This window comes from Sarcophilus harrisii, chromosome 3 (assembly GCF_902635505.1).
Source record: "Sarcophilus harrisii chromosome 3, mSarHar1.11, whole genome shotgun sequence".
NCBI classification, from domain to species: domain Eukaryota; kingdom Metazoa; phylum Chordata; class Mammalia; order Dasyuromorphia; family Dasyuridae; genus Sarcophilus; species Sarcophilus harrisii.
The window spans coordinates 397,795,386-397,820,562 of record NC_045428.1 but is presented as its reverse complement, the minus strand read 5'-3'; the positions used below and the strand labels follow the sequence as shown (position 1 = coordinate 397,820,562).

Genomic DNA, 25,177 nt, shown 5'->3' with positions numbered 1-25,177 from the left:
CATTAAGGACCATAAGACTTTGTATATCTATTAAATTCCTTGCTGAAATTCAAAGTCTGCAGTATTTGTATTCAAAGGACATGAAGGGCATATGGTCCTCTCAAATTTCTCACTTCAAGATACAACTGCAAATTTTAATTTGCTCAGTTCCTAATTGAAACCAATATTCCCTGATGAAAATTAAAACAGAGAAGTTTTGGTGGAAGGAAAAGATAAAGTAAATCTTTGAAAAAAAATATATCTGGCTGCACAGTAAAAAGGTGAGAGGGACATTAAAGGCTATCTTGTTACTGATGAGATCTGAGATTTTGAGCTATATATCACCAGGGCTCAAGCAAAGTCTGAAATGGGATTCTGACTTAAGTGGGGGAAGGGAGTAAGAGGAAAGAAGTGTACCAAGTTCATGAACAAGATTACCTGTAGCTACATACAGTCTACATAGAGAAAGAACTGCAGAGAAAACGTGTTTTATCAATAAACTGGGAAAACATTTTTACAGTCAAAGGTTCTGATAAAGGCCTCATTTCCAAAATATATAGAGAATTGACTCTAATTTATAAGAAATCAAGCCATTCTCCAATTGATAAATGGTCAAAGGACATGAACAGATAATTCTCAGACGAAGAAATTAAAACTATTTTTAGCCATATGAAAATATGCTCTAAATCATTATTAATCAGAGAAATGCAAATTAAGACAACTCTGAGATACCACTACACACCTGTCAAATTGGCTAAGATGACAGGAAAAAATAATGATGAATGTTGGAAGAGATGCGGGAAAACTGGGACACTGATGCATTGTTGGGGGAGTTGTGAAGGAATCTAACCATTCTGGAGAGCAATCTGGAATTATGCCCAAAAAGTTATCAAACTGTGCATACCCTTTGATCCAGCAGTGCTATTACTAGAGATACTAAAGAAGGGAAAGGGACCTGTATGTACCAAAATGTTTGTGGCAGCCCAGTTTGTAGTGGCTAGAAATTGGAAAATGAATGGATGCCCATCAATTGGAGAATGGTTGGGTAAGTTGTGGTATATGAATGTTATGGAATATTATTGTTCTGTAAGAAATGACCAGCAGGATGAATACAGAGAGGCTTGGAAAGACTTACATGAACTGATGCTAAGTGAAATGAGCAGAATCAAGAGATCATTATATACCTCAACAACGATACTGTATGAGGATGTATTCTGATGGAAGTGGATTTTTTAGACAAAGAGAAGATCTAACTCAGTTTCAATTGATCAAAGACGGACAGAAGCAGCTACATCCAAACAAAGAACACTGGGAAATGAATGTAAACTGTTTGCATTTTTGTTATTTCTTCCCAGGTTATTTATACCTTCTGAATCCAATTCTCCCTGTACAACAAGAAAACTGTTTGGTTATGCACACATATATTGTATCTAGTATATACTGTAACCTATTTAACATGTTGTATAGGACTGCTTGCTATCTGGGGGAGGGGGTGGAGGGAGGGAGGGGAAAAATCGCAACAGAAGTGAGGGCAAGGGATAATGTTGTAAAAAATTACCCTAGCATGGGTTCTGTCAATAAAAAGTTATTTAAAAAAAAAAAAGAAAAAAAGAAAGAAAGAAAACTTGTTTTATGACAAAAACCTGTCAGGACCAACTTGATGAAGAACATGTTCTCCAAACACAGTTAGGAAGACCTTGTTTTGACTTGATTATCACTAGAGAAAAAAAACCATTCAATTAAAATATTCCATTAAAACCACTTGGAAAAATAGTAACAAAAACTGCATTATATAATAATATATAGTAAAATATAGTATCAAACCTACAAATTACTTTCATTTTCTCAATCTCTCAGGAAGTCAATTCACTCCTCTTTGAGGCTCTCACTCTAATCAGCCAAGTTAGCTGGTAACTTGAATATAAACTAAGCTAGCATATCTATTAGCTGTGCCCATTATACCAGCCTTTAATTTGCTTTCACATCCCATTAGGCTATCCAATTTATCTTATCATTTGCCTGCTTTCACCTCCATTTTCAATGTTCTCCTCTAGGTATATAAATCAAAACAACAATACCATCACTTATGGAAAGGCATGTCATTTCTATGACTCCCTAGACCAAAACTATCTCTTTTGTCTACTATCCAGACTCAGTTCCCAGTCTCAGCAAATTTATATTCTAATGGGAGAAATAACATACATAAATATTCTGAGAGCAGGAAGTCAGTTTCTTTTTATAATTGTTTACCCAGCACATAGCACAATGCCTGGGACATAACCACTAAAGAACTTTTTTCCCATTTTTCTTCTTATTTCTTTATTCTACAACACTTCTGTATTATATCTTGGTTAGAAAATGTCTAAAGTTCTGAGAATTTATCAATAAGAATATCGATAAAGTGAAGAGAAGCTAAACAGAACCAAAAGAAAATTGTCTAATGAAGATATGACTTCAAATACATGATTAATATGCTTTCAAAAAAGCAGAAACCAGAGGGATCAATACTAATCTTCACTTGAGAGCTAAAATTTTAATATATAGTTATGTTACAAGATGAATTAGAAAAGACCTGAGATACACAATAAGGAAGATGTTTATGAACATGTCAAATACTAGAATTACTGAGATTTTGAAACTTCCTGCTCTGGAGAACTTTCAAAATAAATGATTCTTTTTTATGGCTGGGTTATGGCTCTGACTAAAATAAAATTAAATGATCACTCAAGGCTCTTCCATTCCCATTTTCACAAAATTCTAGTGTAGCCAGGTGTTTTACAGGAGAAAGGCAATCTATATTTGCAAAATACAAGATGTTATCATTAAAATGTATGCTTCACAGAACTGTATAGTTGTTGGCAGATTCACTAAGTTGTATGCTTTGCCACTATTTCTGTTAAACACTATGCCCAAGTGTGAAAAGGCCCCCACAGAAGCCCCCACAACTGTGGATTGGGAATAAAATAAACTGGAGGCAAGAAAGAAGAGGAGAGGTCAGAGAATGCAACTCTCTCTGTCTCCTTATATCTATCATCTTCTCACATGTACTGGTCAGAATTAGATCCCCAGCAGCCACTAGCAAGTTGCTCCCATAACAAATGGCACCCAATGTGGGGCTTTAGAAAGCATATTTCATTTATATTCCCATTTTTTTTGTTTTATGGGAACACATATTATACCCCACAACAGCAGTCAGTAAAATTATCCATACTGTGAAGCAGCTGTTATCCAAGTCAACACCCTAAGGAATGCAAAGAGAGCACTATCAAAGTCTTTTCTGTCCTATTCCTCTGGATGGTTGCAGGGTGAGATGCTATAGCAGGTTTTGAATCTTATGAGATGTCATGGAAGTAAACTTTCTGACAAATGGAGAAGCAGATTATAATCAAAACAGACATTTTTCATAAGTCTCATCAGTCTCCTAGCATGGCCCTTTGATGTGTCGGCCCATTTCAATAACTCTGACTGAAAAAGTCTTAGTGGGATCTCTTCTCCCTTTCTTTCCCCATAGGTTACTGAAGGAACTTTCCTGGGAGGATCCTACTCACGAACAGCTCTTGAGCATTGCTGTTTCTTTGTTTCTTGTGCTTTTTCTTCTCCCTGTTCAGGCGCCATTTGTTATGGGAGCCACCCACTAGTGGCTGCTGGGGATCTAATTCTGACCAATAGAACAGATCCCTTCATGTGAGAAGATAATAACAATACAAGGAGACTGAGAGGTAGTTGTATTCTGTGACCTCTCTCTTCTCTCTTGCCTCCAATTTATTTCATTCCCAATCCATAAGCAACATCTGCATCAGTAAAGACTGATTTGCAATTCCTTCAGGAGTGTTATAATTCATAGCTGTGGAGAGCTTTTGGAGAATTGACCTGCCCTTTCACACTTAGGCATGGTCCTTAACACAATTCCTTATTTTAAAATAATTTGTTAGATGCTTCATTTTTAAAATGAAAACAGAAATATTGAAAATAAGATTAGAATTTTGTCTTAACATTTAAATTTTAAAGCCTCTGAATGGTTTTCTTCCTTATAAAATCCAATCAAGGTTTCTTGTACCTTTTCATAGTATATTTCACATAACTTTTTAATAAATAGTTGTCAGATTGAATTTCCAGTTTTCATTTTCCTTTCTGCGTAGCATTTCACAAAATTTTAAAGATTTAGCCTAACTTTTCTTTGTACAGATGAAGTCACTGAGATATAAAAAAGATAAATATCCTATTCAAGGTCACAAACATAACTAGCAGCAGATTAAGAACTGACATAAGGTTTCCTCTACCTTTTCTTGCATATAGATTGTTAGTACTAATAGTCCACTTTTCTGGATATGTAAATGAATACAAGGTCTAAGTAAGGGAACTTATTGCAATCTTCCATCTATTAAATACATCCCATACTCAATATATTCAAGGTATAAAGGTAATAAACAAGAATGGCTGCATCAGGGAGGATAGACAGTAGCTTCTAAATTGAATTTTAAGCATGTCATAACAGCTAAGACTACTGGACCTGGAGTCAAGAACACCCCTCGTTCAAATTTGGCCTCAGACAATGTGACCCCGAGCAAATTACTTAACCCTGTTTGCCTCAGCTGTTCTTCTGTAAAACGAGGTACAAAGAAAATGGCAAATCATTTCAGTATCTTTGCCAAGAAAACCCCAAATGGGATCATGAAGAGTCAGGCATAACTGAATAATAACTGAACTAACAAAAATGAATCTTAAATCCTCAGATTCCTTTTTAAATACACATCTATGATGTTTCATGCCTTAACTATGTAATTAAAGCCCCATTCCCCACTACTTAAATTCCACTACTCACTCACATAGAATACTTTTATCAAGAATATTTTATTGAACCTTTTTAAATCTTTAAAAATGTCTTTATAACACTAGAGATAAACCAATACATACAAAAAAGAAAAGAAAAGAAAACCTATAAACATTTTGTTTTTTTCCAATACACTTTATATTGATTCTTCATTCTTATTGACAAATAAATGGGAAGTTCAAATATCCTTTCTTAGATGTCTTAGGTAAGTATATAACAACTAAAATCGCAAAATCAAAGAAAAAGTATGCTATTTAAAATATAAATTTGGAGAAATTCATAGAGTTATGTGGGACAGATTTTAAAGATACAAAGAATTAGTTTTCAAAAGGATAAAAATGCATGGCCAAAAATATTATGTCCATTGTACCATACTTCACTTATATCTGCTTACATTTTAAGAAATATAGCAGTCTTATCTATTAGTTACTATTTTCCAAAAATTATTTAATTCAAACTAAAAATTAGCAATACACACATTTTAAAACATGCTTGTGAATTGAATGAATTTATAATGACAGCTTTAAACACAAATAAATGTTGGAAGAATTCCAGACTAAATCACGTGAATTTTCTAACACCACTTAAAACCAAATGTGTTCATAGGAAAAAAAAAAAAAAAAAAAAAGGTTCTGCACATTGTAATGCACCTTCAATATTTTAAACAAAATTTACTTAACAGTACTAAATATGTACCTGGCAGAATTCACGTGTAACTCGAATTTCATAAGGCAAACAACTTATCGCATCCACTTTTCATGGCAAGGATACTGAAAAACAAAATGGTTTTGCAATGTTAAAAAAAAAAAAATAGACTGAAACACTAAGGAACAAACAATAAATATCTAAAACAACCATGAAATATGGTTGACAACTTCATTATTTCTACCAAAGTTACTAGAAAACAAGTAATTCATTTACCCTGCCAATAATGCCAGTATTTACATCATTGAGGATTTTCAGTATTTTGGTCTCTAATAGAGAAACATATCACTTATGAATACCTAGTATGAAAAACAGGTTGTTCTGGAGAATCTATGGGTGAACAAAAGCAGATTTCTGACAGCAGTAAAATGGGCTAGATAAACTGAGAAGCAGCTAGGTTTCTTAGATGAAAATTCTCTTGCAAGAAAAGGAAAATTAAATCTCCTTTAGATATTTCTCAAGATTATATATAGGCCTTCAATTCCTTCATTTTACAGATGAGGAAAAACTGAGACCCAGAAAGATTAAGTGATTTCAAGGTACTTAGAGAAGTGACAAAATCAGAATTTAAACTCAGATTCCAATGTTGAAATTAGTGCTCTTTCCACTGTAGTATGATTCTTTGTTTCACTTTTATCTGCTTATATTTTAAGAAATATGGTGGTTTTATCTATTAATGGATTAAAGTAATTAGCACAACTATATACATGATGGATTACTCAAATAGGGCTCCACGGACTAGATGCATATTAGAAGAGCCTGAATGGCTGACTAGTAGAATATAAGAGATTGGAAAAGGGAGGGATTTTTGACGAGAAAAATCAATCCCAAATGCTCTTATCTAGTTGTGGACACTAACATTTTTCCTTTCTGCCATAACAAGAAACCAAACCAGAGTCAAAAACTTGGTTCTTGGTTCTCTTATTTAGTTATCTGCCACAAACATTGCCAACCTTTGATTTAACTTAACATTTTAATATGTATTTGTACAAAACCATAAAAGATCATGAACAATTTATGTTTAATAAGATTCTTTAGAGACAAAAATTTTTCTTACTCTATGGTAGGAAGCATTAATAAAGAAAAAGCCACTAACTTTGAAAGCAAAACAAAACAAGGTTCAAATGTTAATGATACTATTAGCTATACTATTAAAGAAAATACTTCACGTCTAAGTTTTTTTCATTTGTCAAAGACATAATACTTATATAACTTAACAGGGTTGTGAGGGGACTTGTCTATAGCAAAATCTCACGTTAAATGAATTAAAAAAAAAACTACTACAACATGAGAAGATGAAAACTACCTGATTATCATGAGGGTAACCTGCACATAAGGCTGTTATGGGAACATAACTGCATAATGCAGTTGGCTGAATAACAGTAACAAAAAAGTTTTTATGTGGTCATTTTATGTCAGGATCATAGGATCTATTAGTGGAAAGGACTTTGGAAAATCATATAGTTCAACCATCTCATTTTATAGATAAAACCACAACTGTCATGCAGGTACTTAGCAATTGAAATTCTCATCCCCTGACCTAATTAGCTTTCAATAAAATACAAAGATTATGAAAATAGGTTATCTGATATGTTTTAAAAAATTGTTATTTAAAAAAATTTTTTAAAAGGAAGAATAAAATATTTATAAAATGAATAAAAGCCCTTTTTCCAAGGAAAATAGAATTTGTAAAACACTGTTTTTAAGTAGAATATATAACGGGCAACTTAGTGGTACAATGGATAGAGTGCTGGCCCAGGAGTCAGGAAGGCTCCACTTCCTCAATTCAAACACAGCCTCAGATACTTATTAGCTGTGTGACTCTGGTCAAGTCACTTAATCCTGTTTGCCTCAGTTTCCTCATCTGTAAAATGAGCTGAAGAAGGAAATGGCAAACCACTCCAGTATCTTTGCTAAGAAAACTCTAAATGGGATAACAAAGAGTCGGACAAAACTGAGAAATGAATGAGCAAGAAAAAAATCTAAAGAACAACTAAAAAATAAGTATCTCTTCCCACTGTACAGAACCTAAGAATTTTGGAGTCCAGAAAGTACCCTTGACAGCTAAATTGCCATTACATAAACACAAATTTTTAAAAAGTACACTTTTGTTTCATTACCCCCCTGCTTTACATCCTTTAACAAAAATGGCTTTAACTAAGATTTAAGAACAAGGCAGAACAGGGCAATAGTGATGAGGGAGAAAGATACTTCAAAGTAGGTGGCAGAGCAGACACATCAATCATTATCTTGCCATTAGAAGGTTAATTAGAATTACTATGTGTGTATGGGGAAAATACCTACACAGTTAAAATCCGGATCTTAAGTTGAATCCTTTCTCTCTGAGATATTTCAGTCCCAAAATAAGGGGTTTCAAAACTCCTATAAGGTAGGAAGTTTTTGTAAAGCAGCTTTCCCTCCCACATAAATTTTTTGATATCTTTTTCACATCATCTATACTTCTCAATAACCCCTTTCAAGAAGTTAAAGAGTTTAGCAAAATCAACACATCAAAGTCTGTATAGGGTCCATAACCATAAGAGGCAACTTTCTATCTTTTTTGGGGGGAGGAGAGGGAGGAGAAGGGATGAGTCACCTTGGTCATTATAACTTCAAAGCATTAAATTTCAATTGTTGTGGCAGATAAGTGATGCAGTGGATAATATTAGGCCTGAAGTCAAGAAAATCTGGGCTTAAATCCTGCCTCAGATACTTACTAGCTGGGTGATTCTGGACAAGTCACTTTAATCTTTCAGGTGGGAAATCAAAATAACAGCAAGCACTTCAAGGGCTTCTGTGAGGATCAAATGAGTTACCATCTGTAAAACGCTTTATAAACTTTTATTATTAATAGCTAACCTTTACATAGTGCTCATTACATACCAGATGTGTTGTTATTGTTCCTTCCATTTCTGTTGTCATTATTGATGTATAATAGATTATATTTTAATTTGATTCAGCTTAATCCACTTTACATCAGTTCATGTCTTCCTTTGCTTCCCTTTTCTTAGTCATTTTTCAGTTATCATTTTTAATAGCACAGCAACATTTCACTACACTCTGGTTCTACCACTTGCATATTTCATATGTATGTTTATACAACTTTCCCCAAACTGAATGTTAGCAATTTTATTTCCAGTTCTTTGCTATATAAAAATTGCTGCTATAAATATTTTGGTGTATACATAAGCCTTTTTGTCATTGACCTCATTGGAACACATGCCTAGCAGTATAATTTTTCTACATTTTTACTTACAAAATTGTATTGCCAAAACCTTAAGTTTAAAAATTATAATTTTAAAAGTTGTACTTTGTTGTCTAACACATCTACTTCAAGTTACAGATGCAGGAAAAATCAATTCTATATTTATATGACTAAGAAAACTTTAAAGTACAAGGTTCCATTTTGATATTTAAAAAAAAAGGAGATTAGAGGTGTATTTTGAAATAAAATTGGTTAAATTTTCACTTACATGAACTAAAATGATTCTGATGAAGCATGAGGTCTACTGTTGAGAAATCTTATTCTGTTCTCAGGGTTAACATAAGATCACAGAACTGTACAGCCAAAAGGAACCTTAGGAATTTCGTAAAGGGAACTGAAAACCACCAATTGAAAACTGCAACTGATATCAAAAGAAGTTTGTAGCAATGTTGGAGAAAGGCAGCATGGCCCAGTGGACAGAGTGCCAGAGAAAGACGACCTAGACTTGAACCCCCCTTTTATTTCCATTTACTACTTGTGTGATCTCTGGCAAATGACTTCTTTGTGCCTTAATTTTCTCACCTGATTAGATAAATGAGAAACTGAACTAAATGACAACTGAGGTTCCTTTTAATTCTTAATCTGTGATATGACTAGGTCTCCTGACCATGAATAGTCTTCTTTGTGACTCCCCAGGTCGCCTGGTTATATCAACATGTCTAGAGATTCCTTTTTCCTTTTACATGATGCCCTCTGAAATCTGCAATTTCCATAGGTACCTGCCAGGTTGTCATATGTGGATGTGTGTATGTACACATATGGCAAGTTTCTCAAAATAGTTTTCATAGGTAAATATTTTACTATAGAAAATTCCACCTTTAAGAAACTATTTTTTTAATTGAAAATGAAAAATCATCAAAATGGACCTGATAGACATAAGTTCTTGTTTTATTTCTGAATGGACTTGATCTATTTTTAATCACAGGTTTAAGAAAAAACTTTAGAATGTGCCATAATCCAACATTCAATTGCTTGCAATTTGTTTCTTCACATTAAGAGGTGTGTTATAATACAAGAATATTACATTCTTGTATGGGACGAGTGCTAAGTTAACTAATCAGAGACATCTTCAGGTACAAAGAAAAAGCATTTATTTAGTCCCTGCAGGGAGAGGCCCAGACACACACATCCCAGCTTCCCGTCAAGTGCTTGAACCTAACCAGCTCCTGGCTTCTCAGGTTTAAATGACAAAACACTCAAGCCTTTTCATTGGATAGACTAAAAAGAAGTAACCCTCCTTGACCAATGGTCGCCAATGTTGTCTGCTTCCTGTGGGGGTCTCTACGTAACTTCCTATAATTTAGGGTCTGATCTTTTAGAGATCATGTGAACAATGCAAACCTTAAAATACTATGCTATTTTTATTACTGTAGTTTAAAAAAATGCTACCATGAACACAAGTGTTAACTTAAGTGATGACAACTGAGGCAACAGTTATACAGGACTGAAAATTTAGAAAAACTACTTGGAATTCAGTAAAACCTGCAATAGATTCCAATACTGTGTCTTTATTGAAAAAGGATATATTGGGCAGAATGGGACCAAAAATGTTGGAAAATATGGTTCAAAAGCATAAGGAATGAAAAAGATCAAAAGATTATATAAGCCTTATGTCTATACATAGTTAAATTTCTTTTTTAAAAAATCTGAAGGCATTGATTGTGGTGAGCATCAAATTACAAAAAATAAAACCAACTGGATGTGGGAATAGAAAATGACTTGCTAATAATTACTGCTGTTTGTAAAGACTCAGATCACCGATTTGTTAGATCAAAATTCAAAGCTAAAAGAAAAGGACAAATGATAAAGAGATATGACAAATTTTAAAAACTCAATTTAATATAACCTAATCAACTTATTAATATTAAAAATGGGATATGGATGACGTTTCAAAAGGACACTATAAATAACTTCATTCAATAATTTAACTAAGATAAATCAACTGCCTGATCATAAGAACCAAAAACCTACCTTAGTCAAAAAATACTGGCCTACAATTTCAATAGACTTGTGATGGAGAGAGCCATCTGCATCCAGAGGATAACAGTACTTTCACATTTTTCGTTGTTTGCTTGTCCCCCCTACACCTTTATGATCTGATTTTTCTTGTTCAGCATGATAAATATGAAATATATTTATAAGAACTGCACATATTTAACTTATATGGGATTACTTGCTATCTAAGGGAGGGAGGAAGTAGAGAGGGATGGAAAAATATATGAAACAATAATTTTGCAAGGCTGAATGTTGAAAACTATCCTTACCCGTCTTTTGAAAAATAATTTTTTTTCAAAAGAAAATACTGGCCCTTAAATGGGTATAAAAATTGTATAAAGAAAAATGATAGTAAATTATGAAGACTACCACTTAACAAAATAGTAAGAATCAGTATAGAGAAAGCCAGTTTACAAACTTCCCAAGGGTGGCCAACTTCTGCAAAGTTATCTTGATAGCTTTATTAAAAATGATATTAGGAGGGGGTGATCTGTCTAAAGGAGAATTCTTGAAAAGATTGTTTTTTAAAAAGATAATATAAAAAAGCTTTAGACTACAAATAAATCACCGGGTTCATTAAAAATTGGCAGTAGTCAACTAGATCAACATAAGGACTCCAGGACAAATTTACTAATCCTATTAGAAACACCCCTTTTCAAGCTGGTGCTTCCTGAGTTGTTTAGTACTCATCTAGAAATTTCTGATCCTGAAAATCATCAAGCTTTACATTGTTTTGTTAAAACCCCAGCTAAAATGAGGCAAGATTTATAGTTAGCTAGTAGAGCTTTGAATGTGCTTTGTATTTGCCAATTTCTGTTTTTAAGCATGGGACGTGCCATTTTTGCTAGATACATTTCTTGAAATCCTTGGCAATCTGTTTTGAAATGAGACACTTTCAAGTTAGAAAGTCATCCTGATAATTAAAAATTAAAGAGTTGGAAAATTAAGAATTAAATTAAGAGTTAAAGCATATAAAACAAGGGCAATGTTGATATGGAATATCCCAAATAAAAAGGAATAGCATAAAAAAGTTATAGAAAAGAGTAAATGAGAAGATAAGATGATATTATAAACCTATACTAGTTGTTAGAATTAGAAGTTATCTATTAAGAGAAATTATAATATACAAATTTAGAAACCCAAGAAACCCTTGGAATAACAAGCTCTTCAAACTGCTTAACATAGAAACACTGGACTCGGATTTTATAATTTCCTTTTATTTGATTTACTTTTCTATTCAGAATAGCATTGACAGTTGGAATGAAGAGCTAAGAATTACATATTTGGTTCAACTTTTATATACCTAAGACTCATTTTCCTTTGACTTACTGATAGTCTGAGTAATACATTATGACTGTTCATAAATTTGTCTGGTGTACTGATTTCTAAGTTAGAAAAACATTCAAATCATTCTTGAGTATATTCAAAGTTTAATTATTGGGGAGGAAGGAAAGATCGCTGTGAGGAAATCAACCCCCCTTCCCCCCCAAAAAATTCTGGACTCATTCTGAGTAGTACTACTATTAAAAAACTTCTTACAGGTGTGGGTATGTACAAAAGTGGAGGAAAACAGAAATGCCAATTTTTTGCAGAATTTTTAAAGAGTAGATTATTTTAATTGTATCACTAATATGGCAATACTACCAATTATCTCTTTTCTTTTGAGAGATGAGAAAGAAAATTATCTTAATTTCAATATGTGCAAAGTAGGAATATGGTACCCTTTATTACAGGTATAAATAAAAATATAAATCTGATCCAATTTGAATAAAACGCTATTTTCTATCTAGCCCAATAATTTTTTTTTTGACAATAGGTTATTTTAAAATATCATTGATTTCAGTTATGGCTGCTTCCAAGAAAACATATTACAACACTCTACACCTTAAAACAGTTTTCATGAGTTGCCATGATGCAACTATGGACCAAATTTCTGGAAATGAGACCCACACTTAAAAGAGACTGGTCTTTTGGATGAAACTACAGACCCATAGTCAAATGTTTTTCGGGGCATTCACCAGAGCTGTGTTATAGCCAAGAACCTAAAATGCCCAAGGCATAAGAGTAGGATCTTCATAGGGGTAAGAATAAATTGCTATACTTCTTTTTTGATGAAATAAACATACTTAGATGCTATGGATATGAAGAGAAACTTTTCAAGTTATTCTGCCACATATCTATTGTGTGCAGACGCAAATATATTTATGCACATATACAAATGTACAAAAATTTGTGTCTGGGCGTGTATACACATAAATATTTCCATTCTACATATTAAGAGGCACTTATACTGCTTTCAACAAAAAATATATTCCTAGAGTTATGATCTAGTCAAAAGAAATATACTTTCTCCAAAATTTTAAGGAGCTATTTCATTCGATTAGATACTCCTTTCACTGATGTGGAAAATGACACTTCTCAAAAAATATTGTGTCCAAAAAATTCATCATCCTGCAATCAACCAGGTGATGAGCTAAGTTGGCCTTTGGACAAACTTGGCCATAAGCAGGCCTCTCCTTAAAAATCTTCCCAGCTTGGTAAAACTTATCAGAGTTTATATGCTACTAGCATACCCACTCTCAAAGGTTTTAGGCTTGCTACCATGATGATAATGAAAAATCAGAATAGAGCTTGAGTGGAGCAAAATTTCAGAAAGATATATCATAACCTAAAACTTTTTTAAAAACCATGATAATAGTCACTGATTAATTACATGAAAATATATTGACTTTAAAGATATCAATAGAAATTAAGAAACTTAAAATAATAGCATTAAAAAAATATAAAATTATGTTTGAAAAAAAGGCTCTTATGAAATCATGTTAGAATTCATAATAACTTGATTAGCTTTTCTTGTATTACTTCTCAAGATGCTCCACCTCCCATTTTCATTGACTGTACACTGTACCTGAAATTCTTTCCTTCCTCATCTCTGCCTCAAAGCTTCTCTGGATTTTTTCAAACTCTATCTTTAGATTCTACCTTAGTGAGACACCTCTCCTGAGCCCCTTATCATTTAGAAGGAGAAATGCCAACATATATAAGAATTTTATTTTCATTTTACTCTGAAAAATGTTCACCCTATCTATTTTTGTTTGTTTGATGGATAAAAAGTACAGTGTCAGTTCATGCAGCTTGGTCCTTTAAGAAACACTTTTAAGTCCTGGTCCTTTTAGTAGCTTACTTCTGTTTAACATAGTAAATTTATCTTGTCTACAACTAAAGTATTGTTTTCTTATTGTCTGCTGTTTCATGTGAACTTGAGAGCAGGGCCTGTCGTCTTGTATTTTTTTATATGCCCAATACTGAGCACAACATCTGGCATAGTAGGTGCTTAATAAGAGCCTGTTGACCAACATACTGTTCATTTCTAATCATTTGAGGTCAAAATCATGAAAGATAAGCATAAACTCCCAAAGTGGCAAGGCTTCATTAGTAAGCTATTCATCAGAGGAATTTCAAAAGAAGCTGAAAAGGACCTTGGAGACCATACAACATAAAAGCTGTGTTAGGTATTATAATGTTTAGGCAATATAATAGGGTTATGAGACAAACACTGATGTAAATATATTAAATGAAACAATACATATTAAAGCAACAAGAATATTTAACATGCTGTATAATTAGATTTCCTCCTTTTATAGAAGGGAAAACTCAGACAAGTCTGAACCAAAATGAAATCTTTTAATTACGTAAATATTTCCAGACTAGGAAAACATATTAAGCAGAAGTTAAAATAACATTTCCTTATATAGAACATTCATTCTAACAACTATTCCTTTTTTTTTTTTCTGGCTAAGGCAATTGGAGTTAAGTGACTTGCCCAAGGTCACACTAGCTAGGCAGTGTTAAGTGTCCAATGCCAGATTTGAACTCAAGTCCTCCTGACTTCAGGGACCTCCTAGCTGCCTCACAACTATTCCTTCTTACACAGTACATGTGAGCATAAAAAAAAAAAAAAATTGTTTCAGGGGATTTTCCCCACTATTCCCTCATCGATGAAAATGAATTAACTGCCAAGAAATGTGTAAGGTACTTTCAGAAGTTTAGTTTAAAAGTTACCAGTCTATGCTCAAAAAGTTTATCTAACTGCATACCCTTTGACCCAGCAGTGTTTCTACTGGGCTTATATCCCAAAGAGATCTTAAAGGAGGGAAAGGGACCCATAAGTGCAAAAATATTTGTGTCAGCCCTTTTTGTGTGTGGCAAGAAACTGGAAACTGAAATGGTGCCCATTAGTTAGAGAATGGCTAAATAAATTATGGTATATAAATGTTATGGAATATTATTATTCTGCTAAAACAACCAATAGGATGATCCCAGAGAGGCCTGGAGAAATGTACATGAACTGATGCTAAGTGAAATGAGCAGAACCAGGAAATCACTATACACAGCAACAAGAAGACTACACGATGATCAAGGACGTGGTTCTCTTCAACAATGAGATGATCCAAACCACTTCCAATTGTTCAGTGATCAAGAAAGCCATATACATCCCACATGCCTGTGGGAACTGAGCGTGGACCACAATATAGCATTTTTACGCTTTCTGTTGATGTTTGCTTGAATTTTGTTTTCCTTCTCAGATTTTTTTTCTTTCTAGATCCAATTTTTTTTGTGTGCAAGAAGATAACTGTATAAATATATATACATATATTGAATTTAATATATATTTTAACATATTTAACATGTATTAGACTATCTGCCATCTAAGGGAGGGATTGAAGGGAAGGAGGGAAAAATTTGGAGCAGAAAGTTTTGCAAGAGTCAATTTTGAAAAAATTACCCATGTTTTGTAAATAAAAGTTTTAATAAAAAAATTAAAAAAAATTTTTTTGAAGTTATCAGTCTTCAAGAAACATATACTGCGCTAGAGATGAAAACAAATGACAAAGGACATTTAACAAATATTGCACATTTCAATTTCCATGCCTAGCATAAATCTAAGATTTATTAAAATTTAATTTTTTCATTTATTAAAATGAACAGAAAAAAAGTAATGTTTAAGAAATACTATTGATGCCATATTTATTTAGGAGGTCAGCTAGGTACAAGATGCAGTTTGATTTTAATCACTAGAAATTTTAGGCATTAAAAATTTTGGCCATGTGCAGATATTTTAAAACTGTTTGGAGTTTAATATAATAATTGGGAAAACACAAAAGACTGCTGGAAATAAAAAACTTCAAGATTAAGAAGTAGTAAAGGAAGACTATACATTCTGGTAGTGAGAGGGAAATGAAATAAATGGAAGAAATTTAATCTGCTATCATAGAAATAAATAAAACTCTGTCTTTGATAAAAGATTAAAGAATCAGTCACAGAAAACTTAGATCATACAAAGAATGAGGTATATATGAAGAAAATATTCAATAAATAGGGCTTTAAACAGGAATTTATAAAAATTACCTTTTGTGTATGTAGACCTTTGATTTTATCAGTATAAGTAACTCAGTATAAAAACATTAATAATATAGATCTTTATCAGACAGGAACATAGTCTTCAAGCTAAAGTTCTTAACCTGTGAACCTTTTTTTAAAAAATACTTAATTTTTTTATCAGTATCATTTTTTCCTTTTATAATATGTTTTTGTATTATATATTTTAAAACATTCTGAGAAAATTTGAGTACTGAGAATGCAAGCAGTTTCCCAAGAAAAGGCATGACTTAAATCTAGTTCTTAAATGCAACACTAGCTCTTTATCTGTTTTTCCTATAAATACAAAATAAAACATCACGATTCTCATTCCGGTTCCAAATGTTGAAAAAAGCTTGTTAACTAATGGATTTCATTACTTTTACATAATCCATTAAAAAAAAAAAAAAACAATAAACTAAGTGAAAATTTAAGGTGCTACCATAATAGGACTTTTTCAACTATATAAAATTTAATGGAAGAAGATACTGTCCCCAAAACAAACACAACTTACAAAAAGAAGACTGAAGCCAGGAATAGACTATCAGTAGGAAAGGGTTTTCTGATTTTTTTTTTTGGCTAAGGCAATTGGGGTTAAGTGACTTGCCCAAGGTCACACAGCCAAAATGTCAAGTGTCTTAAGACCCTATTTGAACTCAGGTCCTCCAGATTTCAGGGCTGGTGTTCTATCCACTGCGCCACCTAGCGGCCCTGATTTCATAATTTTTTAAATGCTATTTTATGGCATGATAATTAAAGATTAATAAAGAACCCTAGAGTTACAGAAGATCCTAGTCTAATAAATCCAATTAGGACAAACCAGTAAAAATGGACTAGTCCATTAAGTCTAACTAGTTTATTAAAGACAACTAATCTCCTCTACAACATACCTAAAAAGTTGTCACCCAGCTGCTTCTTCAATGTTTCCAACAAGGAATCTAGTAGCTCCCAAGACACCTCATCCTACTTTTCCATAGCTCTAAGAATTTATCATGTTTTCCTATACAGACAGCTAAAATCTGCCTCTTTTTAAACTTCTAATCAGGACAAGTCTAAATTCTCTTTAACATGATAATACTTAAGACTCATGTAGCTCTTATGTGTTTCTCCTCTTTTCCTAGAGTTCAAGAACCATTTCACTTTTTCCTTTCTATTCCCATTACCCAGCATAAATGCCTACCATACATTAGGAACTTAATGTTTGATGGTAGATCAAACCAACCACTTCATTTAACCAGTCCTCATTATATAAGGCAGGAGGCTCTGCACTATTCTAGTTACCTAAAAGTTTTTGATGGCATAATCAGATCTTCAGAAACAGATTCAATTCCTTTTAAATAAACATAAAAATGTCTATCATGTCCAAAGATCTGAAGTAATGAAAAGCTGCAAAATGTATTTTATATATTAAAATGCTTTTGAGATTAGCTACAGTGAAAGAAGTTGACAGAAACAGTTGTATATGTATATAAGTACACATAGAGAGGGTCTGCCATTTACAGTGATAAAGTGGTACCCATATCTATAAAAATAATGACCTTAATGGAACTGAAGTATTTTAAAATTTAATTACTATTGTACAAAATATTTTTGACTTCTAAATATTTTTTATTTTTGTTTATTCACTACTTCCCTAAAACTATTTGAGAGGCTGCATGTCATAGTGCATACTAATGTAATGTAATGTAATGGGCATGGAGTTTGGAAGATCAAATATTGACCCCTTTACTAATTTTGACTTTTAGCAAATCACAATTTTGGTTCTTCATCTGTCTAATAACACCAAGTACCAGTGTCACAGCCCTGTTGAAAAACTAATGAGCTATCTATAAATTTCAAAGTACTATATCAATGTCAGCTATTTTCATTACTACCTTGAAATTAGATCATATTCTCAAAATTCAAGACTTATTGATAAGAAACTGAGAAAATGAAGTGAAATGTTCTCAACAGTCATTTCTGTTCTAAATATTAAATAAAAATTTTCACCAAGAACAAAAAATCTCACTTATCAATGAGCCTTCAGTTAAATGAACCATTGCCTCAGATCTTGTCACTCTTATTTCCAACAAAACACTTTACTATCTCCACAAAAATTATTCCACTGAATACTCAATTTCATACACTTACAATGTAAATTTTACAATTTACAATTTTTTTCCACCTTAAAGTGTAACAAGCTACTAAACTAATGCTAAGACTTCTAGAAAACACTCTTAACTTTTAAGATTATCATTCTCCAAGATGAACAATAATCAATAAAAGAAATGATAAGAATTGTAGTAGTATGTGAGATTTAAAGAGTGATAAAGAAATAGGCTTCTGTATTTGATATTTATCTGATATTTATTTGTTATCACTGTTTGGATGGCAGGCAGTGCAGATATATTAAGTAAATGCAAAAGCCTTATTTGGGCTCAAAATAAAAACTTCACAAGTTCAGCATAGGGAAAACATAATTATTTGGAATAGAAATGTCATCTGAAAGAGACCTTGCAGCTGCAAGTTCAGTTTAAGGGAACATAGTGATATGGGTGACAGAAAAGGTGAAATGATACTAACTTGTGTTAACAAAGGGATAATGATGGTTATAACAACTATACTGTGCATTAGACCATATCTTTATGTTGCTTGCATTTTAGAAAGAATGTTTGTTATAGGTTCAAGAATATCTAGAAAAGCAACTAAGATTGTGAAGAGCTTTCAGATCATGCTATATATGATTCAGTTAAAGGAAATGGGAATATTTAACTTGGAGAAGACCTAGGGAGGTATAGGATTGTCTTCAAATACCTGTAGTCTGAAGAGCTATCATGTGGAAAAGGGATTGGCCTTGTTCTTTTTTGGCTAGGACAAAACTAAAAGCAATGGCTACAAGACAGCAGATTTAGACTTCATTTAAGAAAAAAGTTGCTTATTGCAAACACTGCCATAAGGAAATGGGCCTCAGGAAATAAGGTAGTGAAAGGTCATCAGACAAAAAGAATTAATATGTACTTGTTAAGGATAGCATAGAGAGGATTCTTGTTCAGGTATGGGATAAAGCATTCTGAGGACCCTTCCAACTCAGATTCTATGCAACAGTCTAGGAAGTATTTTGAGAATAACATCCATCACCTTGTTCTTCCTATTCAAGGTATGAACAGTAGCAGTCGAGTGAGTGTCGAGTATGTGTGTGCATGCACACACTTTAGTTACAGGTTTTGTTTTTTAAGAAAAATCCCTATGTATCCTTCAACCAAACATTTTCTGAGTATCTACTGTAAGGTACTGGAAATAGAGAGAAGACAATAATATCCCAATAAGGCAAAATAACATTTTTATAAACTACAACACAAAACAACAAACACTTGGGAAATGCTTACAACTTATAATTCATCACTTAGTGACAGATCAGTTATTTAAAACAATTCACTTTTAGTCTTCTAAGATGAAGTAATCAATAAACATTTATTAAGTACCTACTACTTGCCAAGTGTTGGGGATAAAAACAAAAAACAGTTTAAGTTCTCAAAGAGCTTATGTTCTGTTGGGGTAAAAATAAGATACACAGACAGAAAAATAATTGGGAAGGAGGGGTAGGAGAGAAGCACTGGTAGATCAGAACTTCTGGGATTTCATCTTCAAATCAGAAAAATGGTTCATTCTATACACTTATAAGACTGTTCAAAGGATTATGTATTGTGTTAATAAGTTCTTTGGGTCAAAGTCACAAATATAAAGTGATAATAGAACTGATCCAATGACCTGAATTTCTTAGTATTTAAATCCCAATTCCACAAATTTCTTGGCCTCTAAAATAAGTTTTTACTAAAAAGAATAAATTTTTACAAAAACAGATGAGAGTAGTTGCATGTGCGTACACGTGTATTTGTAATAAATGTTTTCTAATATGAGAAATAAAATGTTCTAAAGTTAAATATAGATAGCTTTCAAAATATTCCTTGGATTCAGACAATTAATTATCTTCCCTACATAGTAAGGTTAACAAAATTCTGGAACCTATGTTCCTTCAGCAATAAAAGGTTTGGCTTCAATAAGAACATGGGTAATCTGTCACTTATATTTACATAGTGGATTTGCCCGTAGGCCCCAACATCCTCTTAAGAAGAGGATTTTACACCAGACCTTAAGAGCACACCAGTAGGCACACACCCACAAATGGGGTTCCCAACTCTGCTCTTGCCCCAAATCCCTCCCAATTTCGGAAGAGCACAGAAAACACAAGAGTAAAAAGGCAGCCCCACAGGTGCCGTAGGGTTTTAAAGGGAAAAGGGCGAAAAGCACAGATGATTCCTTGTCAAAGCCTTTGCTGTACAGCATTGGAGGTCACTGATAGGGAAAATCTGATTCAATCTGTGTTCACATAAGAAGAGGGAAAGAAAGAGAAAAAGCCAACCCTGCACGAAGCCATTATACTATAAGCACGAGTGCAGTTGGTAGTGAGGATGCCCATGACCCAGGTCAGAGAAGGGAGAGCGCCCAGGTGCCCATCTTCTCCACGCCGCTGCCCAAGCTTCCGTCGCCCCAACCCAGCAGCAGAAGAGGCGCGGGGGCGTGGAGAGGCACTCCCGCTCCTGACCAGAGAGGAAGGTAACCGGCAAGGGACCCCCACCTGAGGGTCACGCCCACCTTTCCAGCCGAGAACACAGCCCCCAAGAGGCCTCTCCGAAAGCCGGGAGAGGCCGTGGCCGTGGGGGAGGAGAGCAGATGCAGTTATTCTGAGCTCAAGAAAGCGCGCGAGCGGGCAAGACCCGGAACCGGGTAAACCACCTACCTAACGGTCCAGTCCTCCAAAGGCCGCAGGGCAGGCGCCACCCAGGCCTCAGCGGGGGCGGAACTGCCATAGCAGCCCGAGGGAACAGGGACCCGAGCCGAGAAGGAGTGGATGGTGGGGGGTGGGGATTGTAGCGAGCGACGTCGCCATGTTAGCGCCTTCTTTCCTCCGTGCCCCCCGCCTGCTCCCGTCCGACACCCTGATCCCCACCATCACTCACCTTCCCCGCTCCCCTGGCTCGCGCGCCACCCCCGAATGCGGGGGCCGTGACCACGAGCTCCGGTACCCACGGCTGTTTACAAACTACCCCCGGAGGAAAGGGCTGTACCGCACTTTAAAGGCCACGGGCTCCCACAGGCTTCCGTCCACTCTCGCGAGATCTTACTGACAACCCTTCCCTCCGCCCCTTCCTTGCGCCCTCCCTCTTACATCTCCCCACCCACGTTCTCTTTCCCTCCCCTTCCTGCCGCAGGACCAATTTCTGGTCACGTGGTCCCGAGAGGGTGGGGCAGCAAAAGCGTTGGAATGGCATTAAAGGAAGAGGAGGAGAAGGGAATAAAGGAGGCGGAAAACGAGACCGTCAAGCTCCCGTGATTGGTCGAGGAACATGAAAGGGCGGGAAGAAGGCGGGAAAAAGAAGAAAATGGAGAATTCTCTCTGGTTAAAAACAGTGCGGCAGATCAAGATTGGCAGGAAGAATGTGAGGCGGTACACCTGCCGTGGAGTTTGGCAGCGTGGCCCGCCGAGGTCCTCCAGGTGGTAGGATTAGTTTAGGTTACGTAGGGAGGATCCTAAACCCAGTTGCTTAGTTAGCACTTAAGAGTTCCTGTGTTCCAATTGGACAGCTAGGAAGAGCTGCGCTCTTTGGTCACTCCTCCCGAGAGAAACGCGACGCCCCCTGCCCATCCCTCCGGCGCCGCTTTCCCGTCCTTGAGCGCGTGCGCATTTTTCTGCTGCCTGAAGGGGCTCTCCCTGCGGCTGCCACATCAGTCAGGGGCGGGGCTTAAGTTACGAAAGGGTTTTTAAATTTCTAAACGCTTAAAGAGAAAAAGAAAGGCTAAGAAAGAAGGTGGGTGCACTCGATAGTCCATTGCTTAAGTTCCTCTCTGACTACACTGAAATTGGCCCGAGGATTTGGACTCTTATTTTCAAATAATACAAGTTAGTCACGTGAGATCTAAGTTGAAAAAAACTTGCCCACCCTGCCTCAACTTTATCTGACTGGGAAGGAAAGTGACCTGCTGGTCACCTTTGCTGTACTATGGCGGGGAAGGAGGGGAAGGACTGGTTCTTCCCTTTAGTACTAGAATTTGAAGCTTACCTTGTCCACAGTTGAAGTTGGATGGTCTGGATTCCTGTTTCCAGGTGGAAATTACTTTCTTAGGCTAAACTAATTCATCATTTTTTTAAAATAGGTCTCAAGGAGTCAGTTTGGTGTTCTGGATGCTGAGAATCCTGGATCATTTATTCATTTATTGCTTGTGTAATGCTGGAAAATTATTTCCCATCCCTTGCCCTCGACTTCTTCTCCAGTAAAAATAAAAGGACTTAGATGCGATCATTTTAAAAGTCCCTTACATCCCGAATTTTGTGATAAATGTAAATGGCATCTCTCAGCTTTTAAGAGTATTTTAAAAATGGAAAAAAAAAATATTCATTAGTAATCCAATCAAGAAATCCCTTAACCACAAAATTTTATATAGAGGGGCTTATCTTTTCATTTCTGCTATGTACTTACATTGGAATTTAGAATTAGAAGAATTCTTAAATGCGCCTTCCAAATTTCTTCATTTTACAGATGAACTGAGACCCAAAGAGGTTGAGACCTGTCCACCATCACACAAAGCAAAGTTGGGCTTCAAATATAGGTCTTGTAATTTCAAATCTTGTGACCTTTTTTAAAGGGTTAATTTTATCAGTCATGATAAAATTTTTTATTAATTTTAAATTTATATTTATTTATTTTATAATTATAAAATTTATAATTTATATTTATTTTATTAATTTTATCAGTCATGAATTTTTGAATCACCAAGCCCTGGTCATACAAAAAAAGAAAAAAAATCAGCCTCTATACTTTGAAAAGATTATATTCTCCTAGAAAGATAAAATGTGTAATATCTGCTAATTTAAAGACAAAGAAGCATAACATTCTGTTTTCTTTCAAAATTGTAGAAAGGAAATTGATATTATGAAATATTGCCCACACAGTAATTTTATTCATGTTTAGAAAGCAACAGTTATCTCACTTTTTCTTTCCTCTTGTTATGTAGAACCATTTTTTTCTAGTTAGAGCCATCATGCATTTTTAATAGCAAATTCAAGAATATTGGAAACTTAAAATATGAGTTGTTAGCAGTTCAACAAAGTTCAGTTATTAATTTCAGCCTTTTGAAAAGTAAATGGCTGAACCACTGAAAAAATTACAGAAAATTAACAGGGAAATAATGCCAAAATTTCTATTGTAGCTATTGCATTACAGACATCACTTATAATTCCAATAAACAAAGGAACATCTGCCACCTTTACAGATAACTTTGTAAAGAATATTGATTTTATCAAATATACATAAAAAAATGAAGGGCCAGCTTTTTCATTTGAACTTTCCAGAAACATGGTTTATAGCTCTACCATTACGTTACAATTGTGCTCCTAAAGATCATGGAAAGTAGATGTGCCTGGACTACTTAATCCAAATTCTCTATATAATACATAATACAATATATAATAATATATGGATTTCAATGATGTTTAATAATACTAGTCATCTATTTGTCTTGTGAACTATTTAATGAAATAAGTTAAAGGCATTGGTATTCAGTTCTGAAAACTATAATAAATCGCTTCCATAAGGAAATTTCTGAACTTTTCATAAATAGCACTTTCTAGAAGAGCAAATTTATATCAGTATTCTCTAATCAATTTTTTGTTCTTAATGTTCACTTTTTAAATACTTTCTGGCATGAAAAAAAAACTGAACTGGGAGATTGGAGATTTGGGTTTTAATTTTGGTTTAATCAATATAATGACTTTAAGCTAGTTCAACACAGAATTTTATCTAATATGAGGGAGGGTGAGAAGTAAGACTGATTTCTAAGTTTCCAAGCATAGATACAATTCTATTATTCTGTTTTAAAGTAGATTAAGTTATTAATATTTAATATGACATGCACTCTAAAATTATCTTTATATATAAATGTATCCAATAAAATAAAATCTAAGTTGATGTATGGATATTCATAGATTATATTTCAAAGGTAAAGAATGTGCAGTTCAATAATGGTATCTGGCTTTAAAAATAAGTTTGTAATGGCACTGGACCTTTTAACAGATTTTTGGCATGCATACATGTACACAAGCCAACTCAATCCTCTTTTAAAACTAATTTTCAATACTCTAAAGACAAGAAGGATGCCAGGCTATTAATGCTTGAACATTAAAAATTAAAATTATGGTAACTTCCCAAATTTAATAGCAAACATCAAAGCATATCATTAAAATGAACTGTTTAAAAAAACAAACTCATATCCACAATCCTCATCTATCAGAGATTAAAAGAATTAATTGTAAAAATATTGATCTGCAAAATGCAGAGTAAATAGATCATAAACAAATCTGAAATGCATCATTAAAATCGTGTCTTTTTACTCTCCTCAACATTTTATGTAAGAGAGAGGCAATTGCAAGAAAATTTCATAAATTTTTATAGTTCAACAAGGAGGAAAAAACATAATTGTACCTTAGATATCTTGAACACCATGGCTATGTTCCTGAAAACATGAGCATTTAATTTTTGCAAATCAATCATTTTCTCATTGACATACATTAAAGTTCTGGGATGCTTTATCTTCATTTCTGATTAATCTTCAATTGGCAGTGACTCCTAATATTTTGGCTTTAAAATGCTCTTGCTCTCCTGATTTACTCAACCTCCCTGCCAAGTAGTTAATGATTTACTTAAATGCACCAGGGAAGTTTTCTATTTAAAGAAACTCTTCCATGAATCCTTTCAGAAAGAGAATACTTCCATAAACTGAATAATCATCTAATGATGGCTCTTTTATAAATTATTTTTTTAAATATTAGGGGAAAATGTCATATCAGAAGAATGATAGAAAATAAAGATGGACAATTTTTGAAGGCAAAAGGCCCAACTAGCAACCAATTAAGTTGCAGACACTAGCATCAGAATCTTTTTCTTGTGGTC

The 25,177-nt window shown here is 34.1% G+C and overlaps 1 protein-coding gene across 9 annotated transcripts in view; it reads right to left on the bottom strand.

Moving 5' to 3' along the window:
- The window catches only part of ATF2 (activating transcription factor 2), a 122,991-nt gene extending 101,617 nt beyond the window's left edge, over positions 1–21,374 (bottom strand). For 2 of the 9 annotated variants that reach the window (XM_012544839.3, XM_023499304.2), the window contains exons 1-2: positions 21,191–21,372; positions 5,507–5,580 (exon numbers count right to left, since the gene is read on the bottom strand). In XM_012544839.3, the coding sequence (XP_012400293.1) occupies positions 5,507–5,538 (32 nt within the window). In that variant the 5' untranslated portion in view covers positions 5,539–5,580; positions 21,191–21,372. Of the gene's footprint in view, positions 1–5,506; positions 5,583–20,970; positions 21,156–21,190 lie in introns of those variants that run through there. The other 7 variants (XR_004233081.1, XM_023499301.2, XM_031960428.1 and 4 more) reach the window with 7 other exon arrangements.
- Between the last annotated feature and the right edge of the window lie 3,803 nt (positions 21,375–25,177).